General features: G+C 53.7%; 1 protein-coding gene across 1 annotated transcript in view; it reads right to left on the bottom strand.

Moving 5' to 3' along the window:
- Positions 1-8935: 8935 nt before the first annotated feature.
- LOC127585837 (gamma-aminobutyric acid type B receptor subunit 1-like) overlaps positions 8936-14612 on the bottom strand; it is a 54685-nt gene continuing 49008 nt past the window's right edge. The window contains exon 19 of the mRNA XM_052043537.1: positions 8936-12179. Within this exon, the coding sequence (XP_051899497.1) occupies positions 11931-12179 (249 nt within the window). The 3' untranslated portion in view covers positions 8936-11930. The remainder of the gene's footprint in view (positions 12180-14612) is intronic.

Below are 14612 nucleotides of genomic sequence, written 5' to 3' on the forward strand. Positions count from 1 at the left end.
ACCTCTCCTTGTGGCTTATACAGACAACATTCTGGTGAACACAGTGCAGTCAGTAACAGTAGGGACAGGGGTCACAGGGTTACAGTGTGAGGGAGCTGGTTTAACATTAACATAAGATGCACTCGGTGACATAGTATCGGGTAAACTTCAAGTTCAGATCATGAAGTAAAGATTAGTGTCTATAAAAGATCACAACTGATTCTGCAAGGCCATAACATTTTATTTAAAAATTTATTATATTTTGAAACATTTGAGACTATTACGAAGTGTGAAATTAGTTTTCTATGGGCGCCGCAGTGGGCAGAGCCGCTGCCTCACAGTCCCTGAGACCAGGGTTCGATTCCGACCTCAGGTGCAGTCTGTGTGGAGTTTGCAGGTTTTCTCTGTGACCGTGTGGGTTTCTCCCGGGTTCTCCAAAGACGTGAGGGTGAGTGGGTTAATTGCCCCCGGGGTGTGGGTGAGGGGTAGTATCTGGAGGGAGTTGATGGGGATGTGGGTGCAGGACGTAAGGCCACAAGTGAGGCAATGGGATTGCGCTGAGCTGGCATCAACTCAATGGGCTGAATGCCCTCCCTCTCTCAGTATAAAATAATATGACTCCTGGTTAAACAACACCTTTAAAAATCTCATCCTTGTACACTATTTTGAAAACCATCTGATGGAACCAAGTGGGGGTGGTGGGAGGTGGGGAGTGGAGGGGGGGGGGGGTGGTTAGGGGGATGGTTGGGGGAGCGGGTGGTGGGGAGGGGTCGGCCACAAGTGGCCACTGCTCTCAACCCACCAAACATGCTGTTGCAACCCTCCCCCCTCTCCCCCCCCCCCCCCCCCCCCCCCCCCCCCCCCCCAAGTAACCCAGTCCCACTCTGACCATAGAACACAGAACACTACAGCACAATACAGGCCCTTCGGCCCAACATTTTATCCTGCTCTAAGGTCTATCTAACCCTTCCCTCCCACACAGCCCCCTATTTTTCTATCATTCATGTGTCTATCTAAGAGTCTCTTAAATGTCCCTGATGTATCTGCCCCCACAACCTCTGCCGGCAGTGCGTTCCACACACCCACCACTCTCTGTGTAAAAAACTTACCCCTGACATCCCCCTTATACCTTCCTCCCATCACCTTAAAATTACGTCCCCTCATGTTAGCCATTGTCGCCCTGGGAAAAAGTCTCTGACTGTCCACTCGATCTATGCCTCTTATCATCTTGTGCACCTCTATCAAATCACCTCTCATCCTCCTCCTCTCCAAAGAGAAAAGCCCGAGCTCGCTCAACCTATCCTCATAAGACACGCTCTCCAATCCAGGAAACAGCCAGGCCAGTTACTGTAGGGGACCGTACGTACTTCATTGTGACTACAGCAAGAATGAGGCCATTCAACCCATCAGGTCCATGCCAGCTCCCATCAGTCATTCCCCCTTTCCCCAAGCCCTACAACTTTCTCTCTTCTGCCCCCCTCCCTCTTATGCACCCCTCATGGCCCCCTCATGCCCCCCTCTCGTATCCCCCTCTCTCTGATGCCCCCTCTCGTATCCCCCTCTCTGATGCCCCTCTCTCTTGTGCCCCTTTCCCTCATGCCCCCCTCTCTCATGCCCCCTTTGCGTCGCCCTCTCTCTCATGCCACCCTCCCATGCCCCCTCGTGCCCTCCTTTCATGCTCCACTCTCTTTCATGCCCCCCAATGCCCCGCTCTCTCGTGTCCCCTCCCTTGTGCCCCCCTCATGCCTCCCTCTCTCTCGTGCTGCCCCCTCTCTCCTGTGCCCCCCTCTCTCATGCCCCTCTCTCGTGCCCCCTCTCTCTTGTGCCCCACTCTCTCTCTCGTGCCCCCCCTCCTCTCTCACCCCCCCCCCCACCCATCGTTCCCTTTCCTTCTGTCTGCTGCGACCCTGCGCCCACCGACCCACCGGCCCGTCTTTGGGATGTGGAGCAGATCCCTCAGCCCTGAAGGTGGCTGCGCAGGTAGGAGGCAGATGGGGACACTTGCCTTCATGAGCTGGGGCAGGGAGGTGATAAAACCTTGGGGCAGGTCACAGCCGGAAGACTGTGTGCAGTTCTGGTCGCCACACTACAGGGAGCACTGGAGGGGTTCACCAGGATGTCGCCTGGGATGGAGCGATAGACTCATGAGGAGAGAGGAGAGGCTGGGTCTGTCTCCCTGGATCGGAGGAGGCTCTGATAGAGGTGGACAGAATTATAAGGGGCATGGATAGAACAGAAAATAGGAACCTTTCCCCCACAACCGAGAGATATAAGACCAGAGGGCAAGGGTTTAAGGTGAGGACTAGGAGACAGGATCTGAGGAAGAACTTGGATGGTTGGTATCTGGAACGTTCTACCTGAGGTGGGGGGGGGTGGTGAAGGCAGAGACTCATTTAAGAAGCATCTGGATGAGCACTTGAATGGCCAAGGCGCAGTAGGCTATGGACCCAGCGCTGGTAAGTGGGGTGGGTATGGTATGGTCAGGATGGATATGTTGGGCCCAAGACCCTGCTTCCGTGCTGTAGGACTCTGGGAACATGGTCTATGAGATGTCTGACTGGTGATGCTCAGCATCCGTGAAGCCGAGCTCAGTGCATTGACCGTACCAGCAGGACCGGTGACGACACTGGGGCAGGTGCTTTGTCAGCGGGGCACCTCGGGTTCAGAGGCGTGAAGCAGGAAGCTGGGACATTGACTCTGTTCCCCTCTCCACATGTTGCCTGAGCTGCAGTGGTCGGGTGCTGCTGCCTGCACATCTCTCGTCAGGTGGAGAAGCTCACCTTCGCCGTGCCTCAGTGGGCAGAGTCCGTATTCTGTAGTCCCATAACATAAAAGGAGGTCATCCAGCCCGTCAACTTTCTGGCGGCTCACACACCAATCCCACTCCCCATCACGGCTTGGTACGGCAACTGCTCTGTCCGGGACCGCAAGAAGCTGCAGAGAGTTGTGGACACAGCCCAGCGCGTCACGGAAACCAGCCTCCCCTCCATGGACTCTGTCCGCACTTCCCGCTGCCTTGGTAAAGCAGCCGACATAAAGACCCCACCCACCCTGGACATTCTCCCTTCTCCCCCCTCCCAGCGGGCAGAAGGTACAAAAGCCTGAAAGCACGTACCACCAGGCTCAAGGATGGCTTCAATCCCGCTGTTATAAGATTATTGAATGGTCCCCTTGTACGATTAGATGGACTCTTGACCTCACAGTCCACCTCGTTATGGCCTTGCACCCTATTGTCTGCCTGCGCTGCACTTTCTCTGTAACTGTAACACTTTATTCTGCATTCTGTTATTGTTTTTCCCTTCTGCTGCCTCAATGTGATGAAATGATCTGTATGGACGGCGTGCAAAACAAAGTTTCTCACTGTACCTCAGTACATCTGACGATAATAAACCAATTTACCAATTTTCCCTGTAACCTATTCTACCCACACTCACACCATTCAGAACTATTTACAGCGGCCAATCAACCTACCGACCTGCAAGTTGTTGGGAAGTGGCAGGAAACCAGGGGGAGATCGGGAGAAGGTGCAAACTCCACACAGACAGCGCCAGAGGTCGGGATCGAACCTGGGTCGCTGGAGCAGTGGGGCAGTGGCTCTAAGGGCTGCGCCACTGTGCTGCAGAATCCGCGGTGCGATTCGGAGAGCAGTTGTTAAGCCACTGGGAACAGCAGCCGGCCCGTGCCCTGGTGACGACTCTCCCTGTGGTGAACAGCAGCAGGACCTCTCCATGGTCACCGCCGTTGGATCCACCTCCTCTCTGGACGTTTGCCATCGCCGAGGTCCCCAGCAGCTTCTCCTCATCCCGGACGTAGGGGGAGAGTCATCGAGTCACACAGCACGGAAACAGGCCCTTCGGCCCAACTGGTCCATGCCGACCAAGGTTCCCATCTAAGCTAGTCCCATTTGCCCGCGTTTGGCCCATATCCCTCTAAACCTTTCCCATGCATGGACCTGTCCAGGTGCCTTGTAAACGTTGTTATTGTACTTGCCTCAACCACTTCCTCCGGCAGCTCGTTCCATGTACGAACCACCCTCCTGTGAAGTGGACCCGCGCTGTGATAAAGCAGCCAACAGCAGAACCAAGGAGTGTATAATTAATGCTTTATTAGTTTAACGCTAGCGGGAGTGAGGGATACAGAGAGAGAGTAAACAGTGTAACCCGAGCTCTGTACTGATCCCCACTCGGAGATTTACACGTTAGTGTCCCTCCTTTTATACAATCTAAAGATGCCTACGTGCAGAGTTGTACATACTGAGGCAGTTGCTTACAGCAAACTTTTAGCAAAACAAGATCTGCCTTAAACACTTCTTTGTTTCTCACCAGCACCTGCACATCTTGCAGTCATAACTATAGTCACGCTATTGTTGAGGCAATATCACTATAGTCACACCATTAACCCTTACATTTCCAGCCATTAACCCTTACATTTCCAGTTACCTTTTACACTCTGAGGTTGTGGATATGTGAATGAAACTCCTCGGAGCCAAATTTTCAGAAGGGACGTCACCTGCTCCCGAGGCCTCTTTTGGGTCTGGATACAGCCATTCAGGAGTGGTGGGTGAGACTGGCCCAGAAAGGTAGCTGAAGGTTGGCGTCAAGGGCAATCACGTCCAGGGCAGGGTCATTATTTGGATATCTGAAGGGATCTGAGGGGCAACTTCTTAACACGGAGGGTGGTCAGTATGTGGAATGAGCTGCTAGAGGAAGTGGTTGAGGCAGGTACATTAACAACAAAGACATTTGGATAAGTACATGGATAGGAAAGGTTTAGAGGGATGTGGGCCAAACGCGGGGAGATGGGACTAGCCTAGTGGGCAGCATGGACGAGTTGGGCTGAACGGCCTGTTTCCGTGCTGTGTGACTCTATGACTAAGTCCAGAAAGACGCAGCAACAGGCGACGTATCTCACAAGGCGCAGAATATAAAATGAACTTACGCAATGAAACTCCACACGCTCTCACAGATAGCAGAGTGGTAACGTTGGAAAACTGTGCAGCGCACTACCCGACTTGAACTGATCTTTCTGTTATTGCAATGGAATTATTTGGCTTCCCAGCTGCAGAATCCGAGCAATCGTTGTGAGGTCCCGGGTTTCAGTTCCGTGACCAAAATGCTGAGGCTGCAGTTAATGAATGTTCTCCTGAATCATACATTATCTTCCTCAGGCAGGTCCCCGGTGTGAGAGTCACCAGTCCTTGCGTGAGATAGATCGGGGACTGTGGCTGACCCCTCCGTTCAGCCAGGACACAAGAGACTGCAGATGCTGGAACCTGGAGCAACAAGTGGGTGGAAATGCAGGTAAGGGAGGGATGTGGATCATGTGCGAGCAGAAGAGGTTTGGTTTAATTCGTCTCCGTGTCCAGGGTGGACGTTGTAGGGCCAAGGACCTGTTCCTCTGCTGTTCAATGTCCAAACAATCTGCTGTAGAGACTCAGAGAGTCGAGCAGCATCTGTGGGGAAGGGAGAGGAATGGGTCGACGTTCCAGATGTGGATGGACTCCTGAAATGTTGGCAGTTAGAACCATAGAACACTACAGCACAGAAAACAGGCCATTCGGCCCTTCTAGTCTGTGTTGAAACTTTACTCCACTAGTCCCATTGACCTGCACCCAGTCCATAACCCTCCAGACCTCTCCCATCCATGTATCTATCCAATTTATTCTTAAAACTTAAATTCTTAAGCCCGCATTTACCACGTCAGATGGCAGCTCGTTCCACACTCCCACCACTCTCTGAGTGAAGAAGTTCCCCCTAATGTTCCCCCTAAACCTTTCCCCTTTCACCCTAAAGCCATGTCCTCTTGTACTTATCTCTCCTAATCTAAGTGGAAAGAGCCTACTCGCATTTACTCTGTCTATACCCCTCATAATTTTGTAAACCTCTATCAAATCTCCCCTCATTCTTCTACGCTCCAAGGAATAAAGTCCTAACCCGTTCAATCTTTCCCTGTAACTCAGCTGAAGACCCGGCAACAATCTAGTAAATCTCCTCTGCACTCTTTCAATCTTACTGATATCCTTCCTATAGTTAGTGTGTTCCTCTCCCCCCAACTGCTCGACCCACTGAGTCCTCCCCAGCAGGTTGTTCGAAGTCGGACCGACATTCAGCTCTTTGCCTGGGTCCTACCTCACCGTCAGAGGCCACTCGGCCCTTCATTGCTCCCTTGCTATACCCATCCACTCACGTGCCTTTGATTCTGCTCTCACCGCAGTCAGTCCCACCGCATCGCAGCTCAGTGCTGAAATAGATCCTTCCCCTTCTTTCCCAAACGACTCGAGATCTGAAAGCTGAGAGGCAACCGAGATGTTTCAAACGACGAGAAGGTTGGACAGATGACGAGGCAAGTGCAGAGAATCACACAGCACGGAAACAGGCCCTTCGGCCCAACTTGTCCATGCTGACCAAGCTAGTCCCATTTGCCCGCGTTTGGCCCGTATCCCCCTGAACCTTCCCTCTTCACATCCCTGGCCAAGTGTCTTTTAAATGCTGTAACTGTACCTGCCTCAACCACTTCCCTGCACCCACCGCCCTCTGCGTGAACAAGTTGCCCCTCAGGTCCCCTTTAAATCTTTCCCCTCTCACCTTGGACCTACTCCCTCCGGTTCTCGATTCCCTGGGATGCCGGAATCCAGGGCAGAAGAACGAACTGCTGGAGGGGCGACAATCTGCAGTGGGGCAGAGGGGTGGTCCACCTTTCAGGTCGAGACCCCTGCCCCTCAGTCCTGAGAGTGAGGTGGGGAGGGGGGGGGTGGCAGGCGGTAGGTGAGGAGGGAGATGATGGGGAGACGGAACCGGGTGGGGGAGTTTTAGGGGGGAGGGGGGCGCGGGGGTGGAGTTGGGTGACAGTGGCTGGTGGGTCCTGGGAGGAGATAAGGAAGGGGGGGGGGGCAGATGAGGGAGGGGTGGTGGGCAGTTGGGGACGGGGAGAGGACACCCGGTAGGTGTAGGTAGAGGGAACCAGATGTGGCAGGGGAACAAAACTGAGTGAACACTTCGGGGAAGCTTCGGGGAAACTTGCAACCAGAGGCTGCTAACGTCGGCCTCTGTCGGGGAACTACGGAAGGAATTTCTTTTCCCAAAGAGTGACGGGAGAGCAGGTCCGGCATCTCCAGGGAGAGGTTGAGGTGAGTAACGTTGGGAGTTAAGGGAAGTCCGGACAAAGGGTGTGGGGGAGGGGGAAAGGATGGACAGGCAATGGAAGATTGACGGTGGTGTAAATGCTAGCACGGATTGCGTGGGCTGAATGGCCTATTCTGCACCATGCACCCTTTGTAATTCCGGATGTTTGTATCCTTTGAAATGAAAACAATAACCTCTGGGGATACTCAGCAGGTCAGGCAGCTCCTGTGGGAAGAGGAACAGACTTCACATCCGACTTGCTTCAACTTCCTAGCAGCAAGTTTTTATTTTACATTTTAAACGACTGCAGTTTTTAAAAAATTTTCACTCATCTGTTTCTCAGGTCAGGACCCTCGCCTCCTGCAGAAACAATCACTTCCTCGTACCCACTGTATCCTGCATCATCTGTCTGTCTCTGTCTCTCACACACACACCCTCTCAGATACTTTGTCTGTCTGACTGATTGTCTCTCTCTCTCACACACACACACATACACCCCCTCTCACACACACCCTCTCACACACGCACACACCCTCTCACACACGCACACTCATACACTCTCACACACACCCTCTCACACTCACACACACCCTCTCCCTCTCACACACACCCGCTCTCTCTCCCTCTCACACTCACACACCCGCTCTCTCTCCCTCTCACACTCACACCCGCTCTCTCTCTCTCACTCACACACCCGCTCTCTCTCACACTCACACACCCGCTCTCTCTCACACTCACACACCCGCTCTCTCTCTCTCTCTCGCACACACACACCCTCTCTCACTGACTGTCGCTCTCTCTCATTCCCTCCCTCTCTCACTGCACCACTTCCCCTCTCATTCTCTCCTCATCTAAACACAGCAGGTTCAGATTGGCATCTTACTGAAACCTATAATGTTCTGAGGGTCAGCACACAAGCAGGTCCTTCGCCCCATCGAGTCCCTGCTGACCACCATTTATACTAAATCTTATTTCCTATTCTACCCACATTCTCATCAACCCCTCCACACTCGAGGTAAAATGAACCCACCGACCCGCACGGCTCTGGGATGGGGGGGGAAACCCACGCGGTCACAGGGAGAACGTGCAAACTCCACACAGACAGCGCCGGAGGTCGGGATCGAACCTGGGACCCTGGAGCTGTGAGGCAGCGGCTTGACCCGCTGCGGATCGGGACGTGAAGCCCTGACATTGTAACTCGGAGGCTGGAGTCCTACCAGCCAGTTTCACTACTTCACTGGAACACATCCTAATGTCACTGACGGTAGGGCCAGGGTGAACCAGGCCTGGGTCACTTAGCAATACACAAACCGCTGGAGGGACTCTGCAGGTCGGGCAGCCTCTGTGCAGGGAAACGGACAATGTTTCGGGTCGTTAAACAGAGACACAAGAGACGACAGATGCTGGAATCTGGACCCAGAATATCGACTGTCCACAGACGCTGCCCGACCCACTGAGTTCCTCCAGCCTCCTGTGTGTGTTGTTCCAGATTCCAGCACCTTGGACCCCACTAGTGTAGTGGTTAGTGTAACACTTTACAGCACCAGCGACCCGGGTTCAATTCCCGCCGCTGTCTGTAAGGAGTTTGTACGTTCTCCCCGTGACTGGGTGGGTTTCCTCCGGGTGCTCCGGTTTCCTCCCACATTCCAAAGACGTATGGGTTAGAAAGTTGTGGGCGTGCTATGTAGGTGCTGTAAGTGTGGCGACACTTGCGGGCAGCCCCCAGAACACTCTACGCAAAAGATGCATTTCACTGTGTGTTTCGATGTACGTGTGACTAATAAATAAATCCATTAAGACTCTTGTGTGTTACTAATACGACATTATTGACAGAATAAAGGTTAACACTTTTATTATAAACAGTCCTTGTCGGTTACAGTGAATGAAACCATCCATGCATGTTGTGAGATCTAGTTCTGAGTGGTCTGCGCGACATACGATGTGGGGATGATTACTACTCACGTTGTAACATGGAAGCACATGGGCTGGCGAGTCCACTGCCGGGCGGAGCCTTGTATAGCCGCGGGGCGGCGTGGGGAGAGAAGCCGACGGGACTCTGTGTCGGAACAACACGGGTTATACTCTAACGCAAAGGAGGATCGGGTGGCTGCAGGTCAGGGCTGCTGGCTGTAACGGGGACTATCGGGGAGATCGAAGAGGCTGCAAGGGGTCCCTGGTACTGAAACCTGGGCGGGTCCTGTCTGTTCAGCGGGACATCCCCCTGATGTTGGGCGCTGACGATATCACATTGAGGGGCTGGGTGTGGAACGGGTGGACGCCTCCAATCCCCAATCCCTCCGGCACACCCCGCCAGCCCCATAATCACACCCCCACCCACAGAACCATAGAACACTACAGCACAGAAAGCAGGCCATTCGGCCCTTCTAGTCTCGGATTGTAGGAGCTTCGATCCTCTCTGGGGTTTCGCACTCCCCACTGCGTGCTTCCCTTCCCGGCCGGGACACCGGGTCCACATCTCCCCCTTCAGTGGGTAGTCTTTGCCCCTTCTGCTCCCGAGGACACCTGGCGACTGCCGGCCTCGCCTTCTGACCAGACACGTTACAGTCGCGGGTCCCCCGAATGCCGGAGCTCGGCCGCTCCGCACCGACCAGTCGGCACCGGGGACGGGCGTTCAGTGTTCTGTCTCCGCGGACGCTGCCTGACCTGCGGTGGGGTTTTGTTGTTCTCTGGGTTTTGTTTTGGGTTCTCCAGCATCTGCGGCATCTTGCTTCTGGGGTCCTGGTTGACGACCCAGGTCTCACGGTGGTGGGGGGGAGAGGACGGCAGATCATTCTGTATCAGTCCGGACTAAAGATACCATAAGGTTGCCAAGACAATGTACCACCGATGTCAGGGGAAGATTCTCTGAATGTGACTCAATCCAGCCGTCAGGTCCCCGGTATGTTGTGTACACACGACGGATGTGATTACAGTTACAAGATCAATGACCTACCTCAACCCACGACTGGGAAATGTGATCTCTCCTTGCCCAGGGTTGAAGCTTAAACTGCTTTGCATTGACCCGGTGACCATTATCTCCTTGTACAGATGCCAGAGGAACGTGAGGACACCGAGGAGATATCACACACAGCAGAAATGGAAGGGCTGGTCTTGTAACCCAGAGGGATTTATCCCTGAAAACCTTTCACTCCTGCCCTCGTATTGTTTCGGAAGAGATTTCATGGAGAGTGTGGGTGGGACAGTGTCCCCGAGTAACTGAAGGGTGGGGGGTCGGGGAGGGGGTCTGTCTGGCCGAAGCCAGTTCGTAGACACAGGGCAAGGTTCCTGAAAGTTCTGGAGCTTGGTGATTTAATGAACGTGGGGACGGTTCTCCTGGACTCACGGGTCAGCTGCATCGTGGGAACAGGGAGAGTCCCTCTGGTTCTACGGGTCAGTTACATCTTAAACACAGGCAGAGCCTCTGGTTTTATGGATAAGTTACATCTTAAACACAGGCAGAGCCTCTGGTTTTATGGATAAGTTACATCTTAAACACAGGCAGAGCCTCTGGTTTTATGGATAAGTTACATCTTAAACACAGGCAGAGCCTCTGGTTTTATGGATAAGTTACATCTTAAACACAGGCAGAGCCTCTGGTTTTATGGATAAGTTACATCTTAAACAGGCAGAGCCTCTGATTTTATGGATAAGTTACATCTTAAACACAGGCAGAGCCTCTGGTTTTATGGATAAGTTACATCTTAAACACGGGCAGAGCCTCTGGTTTTATGGATAGGTTACATCTTAAACATAGGCAGAGCCTCTGGTTTTATGGATAGGTTACATCTTAAACACGGGCAGAGCCTCTGGTTTTATGGATAGGTTACATCTTAAACACGGGCAGAGCCTCTGGTTTTATGGATAGGTTACATCTTAAACATAGGCAGAGCCTCTGGTTTTATGGATAGGTTACATCTTAAACACGGGCAGAGCCTCTGGTTTTATGGATAAGTTACATCTTAAACATGGAGAGTTCCCCTGATTTTATGAGTCAGCTATGTCGTAAGTAGGGACAATTCCTCTGGTTTTACGCATCAATTTCATCGTAAACACAAGGACTGTTCCCCTGGATTTACGGATGAATTACATCGTAAACATAGGGACTGTTCCCCTGGATTTACGGATGAGTTACATCGTAAACATAGGGACAGTTCCCCTGGATTTACGGATGAATTACATCGTAAACATGGAGACTGTTCCTCTGGATTTACGTGTCAGTTGCATCGTAAACACAGACACAGTTTGCCTATTAGACCGGTCAGTAACATTGTACGCACGGGGACAGCTCCTCTGGCTTTATGGGGCACTCGATCTAGCAGATCAGTCGCCTTGTGAGCAAGGACGCGGCCTCTGGTTTTTTGAGTCAGTTGCATCGTAAACACAGTTCCTCCGCTTTACAGATCAGTCACACGTAGGACATGGGGATAGCCGTCTAGTTTACAGGTCAGTTAGATCGTGGACAGGTGGGGAAGATTTTGTGGTCCACTGGGAAAGATTCGCACTGGCTTTGAACAGAACATGAATGCATTTCAGAGGCTTGGTCCCTCTGTACAATCAAACCCTGCACCTTAACAGTCCCAACAAAACAACACTGAACTCACTGAACAACGGACGTGCTCTGGGTGGGGAAGAGAGGCGGGGAAGCTGTGCTGGAGGGGTCCGGGTGGAGGATTTGGTCCGGTTCTGAAGTGGGAGGCAGTGGGGTCCGATCACCGGGGGGGTGTGGTGAAGGGGTGGTGGGGGCAATCTCCCCCCCACGTTCTCCTGCCATGTGAGGGGTATCACTGACCTCGGGACCCGGCTACAACTGACCTTCCGCCACACTGCCCGTCACTTGTAGAGCAGGTGGACCCGACTGCCCTCGCAGTTGTTTCTCCCGAGCTTGCTGCCCTGCTCAGATGGCACCAGGCACTTCACCAGGGGCATGTGGGGCTGATAGAGGGAGGAGACGGTCCCGGCCGAGTTGTTGTAGTGGATGTCCGGCGGGTTCTCCTTGGCCGCGGTGGAAGTCCGTCTCCGGGACCTCAGCTGCTGTCGCTCGTAGAGCTGCTGCCGCAGTTCCGAGATCCGCTCTTCTTTCTGCACCAGAGGAGGGGTAGAATTAGGCAGAGGGCGGGGGAGGAGGGGGTGAGGCGCGAGGGGTGGGTAGGACGGTGGGTGGGGGTTACATAGAAAACCTACGGTACAATACAGGCCCTTCGGCCCACAAAGCTGTGCTGAACATGTCCCTACCTTAGAAATTACTAGGCTTACCCATAGCCCTCTATTTTTCTCAGCTCCATGTACCTATCCAACAGTCTCTTAAAAGACCCTATCGTATCCGCCTCCACCACCGTTGCCGGCAGCCCGTTCCACACACTCACCACTCTCTGAGTAAAAAACTTACCCTTGACATCTCCTCTGTACCTACTCCCCAGCACCTTAAACCTGTGTCCTCTTGTGACCACCATTTCAGCCCTGGGAAAAAACCTCTGACTATCCACACAATCAATGCCTCTCATCATCTTACAAACCCCTATCAGATCACCTCTCATCCTCCGTCACTCCAAGGAGAAAAGGCCGAGTTCCCTCAACCTGCTTTCATATAAGGCATGCTCCCCAATCCAGGCAGCATCCTTGTAAATCTCCTCTGCACCCTCTCTATGGCTTCCACATCCTTCCTGTAGTGAGGTGACCAGAACTGAGCACAGTACTCTGTGGGGTCTGACCAGGGTCCTATACAGCTGCAACATTACCTCTCAGCTCCTAAATTCAACTCCCCGATTGATGAGGGACAATACACCATATGTCTTCTTAACCACAGAGTCAACCTGTGCAGCTGCTTTGAGCGTTCTATGGACGGACCCCAACATCCCTCTGATCCTCCACGGGGGGGGTGGGTGGGATGGATGGGGAGGCTGAGCCGGGGGGGGGGGGGTAGGGGGGGGGTGTGAGCCGGTGGCGGGGGGGTGGAGGTTTGAGCCGGGAAGGGTGGGTGGGTGGGTGAGACTTGGGGGTGAGCCGGGAGGGGTGGGTGGATGGGATGGGGGGGGGGGGGGGTGTGCCGGGGAGGGGGGACGGGGGGGGACATTTGAGCCAGGAGGGGTGGGTGGGTGAGGACGGGGGCGGGGGGGGGGGTGGTTGAGCTGGGAGGGATGGAACCACTGTGGGACAAGGCTGAAGGAGGGGCAGGGGTTGACCATCTCTGCTGCTTGTTACTGCTGTAGGTTTGCAGACAGTTGTACACGGGGGCGGGCGGGGGGGGGAGGGGTGGGGTCGAAATGCCCAGGCTGTGAGTTCCACCCTCCCCCAGAGCACCAATGCCTCCCTCGTACCATAACGTGGACCCCTGACCTAACAATCCACCTCCTCACAGCCTCGCACCTTACTGTCTGCCGCCCTGTGACACCAGGGACTCACAAACCGCCGGAGGAACTCAGCGGGTCGGGCGGCATCCGTGGAGGGAAATGGATGGTCGATGTTTCGGGTCGAGACCCTTCATCTGGACCAACGTCAAGCTACCTCGTGGTCTTCAATAACGTCACCCCTCGTTCTTCTAACGGATGCAACCTGTTTAGCCTCATTTGAAAGGTCATCCCAGGAATGTGCCAGGTAATCACTGGAGCCTGAAGTCCCACACCACCAGGTTCAGGAACAGCGACTTCCCTTCAGCCATTCGGTTCTTGAACCAACCTGCACAATCCTAATCACTACCTCAGTGTAGCAACACTGGGACCACTTTGATCACTCTGTACTAAAATGGACATTTTTTTTGTTCTAATTGTGTTCTTTCTTGTAAAAAATTGAGCATGATTTATGGTCAATTTATGTTTTTCTTGTGAATGCTGCTTACCTGATACTCTGTGCCTGTGATGCTGCTGCAAGTAAGTTTTTCACTGCACCTGTGCACATGACAATAAACTCGCCTTTGACTTTGAATCTCCTTTGGACTGCTTCCTGTGGTACCAGTTCTTTCCTGAGGTAAGGGGACCAAAGCTGTGCACAGTGCTCCAGCTGTGCACAGTGCTCCCGGTGTGCACAGTGCCCCGCGTGTGCACAGTGCTCCAGCTGTGCGCAATGCTCCAGCTGTGCACAATGCTCCAGCTGTGCGCAGTGCTCCAGCTGTGCACAGTGCCCCAGGTGTGCACAGTGCCCCAGGTGTGCACAGTGCTCCAGGTGTGCACAGTGCTCCAGCTGTGCAGAGTGCTCCAGCTGTGCACAGTGCCCCAGGTGTGCACAGTGCCCCGCGTGTGCAGTGCTCCAGCTGTGCGCAATGCTCCAGCTGTGCACAATGCTCCAGCTGTGCGCAGTGCCCCAGCTGTGCGCAGTGCCCCAGCTGTGCGCAGTGCCCCAGGTGTGCGCAGTGCTCCAGCTGTGCGCAGTGCTCCAGGTGTGCGCAGTGCTCCAGGTGTGCACAGTGCCCCAGGTGTGCACAGTGCTCCAGCTGTGCGCAGTGCCCCAGGTGTGCGCAGCGCTCCAGCTGTGCGCAGCGCTCCAGGTACACACTCACCAATACCCTGTACAACAGGAAGA

This window comes from Pristis pectinata, chromosome 34, assembly GCF_009764475.1.
Source record: "Pristis pectinata isolate sPriPec2 chromosome 34, sPriPec2.1.pri, whole genome shotgun sequence".
NCBI lineage: Eukaryota > Metazoa > Chordata > Chondrichthyes > Rhinopristiformes > Pristidae > Pristis > Pristis pectinata.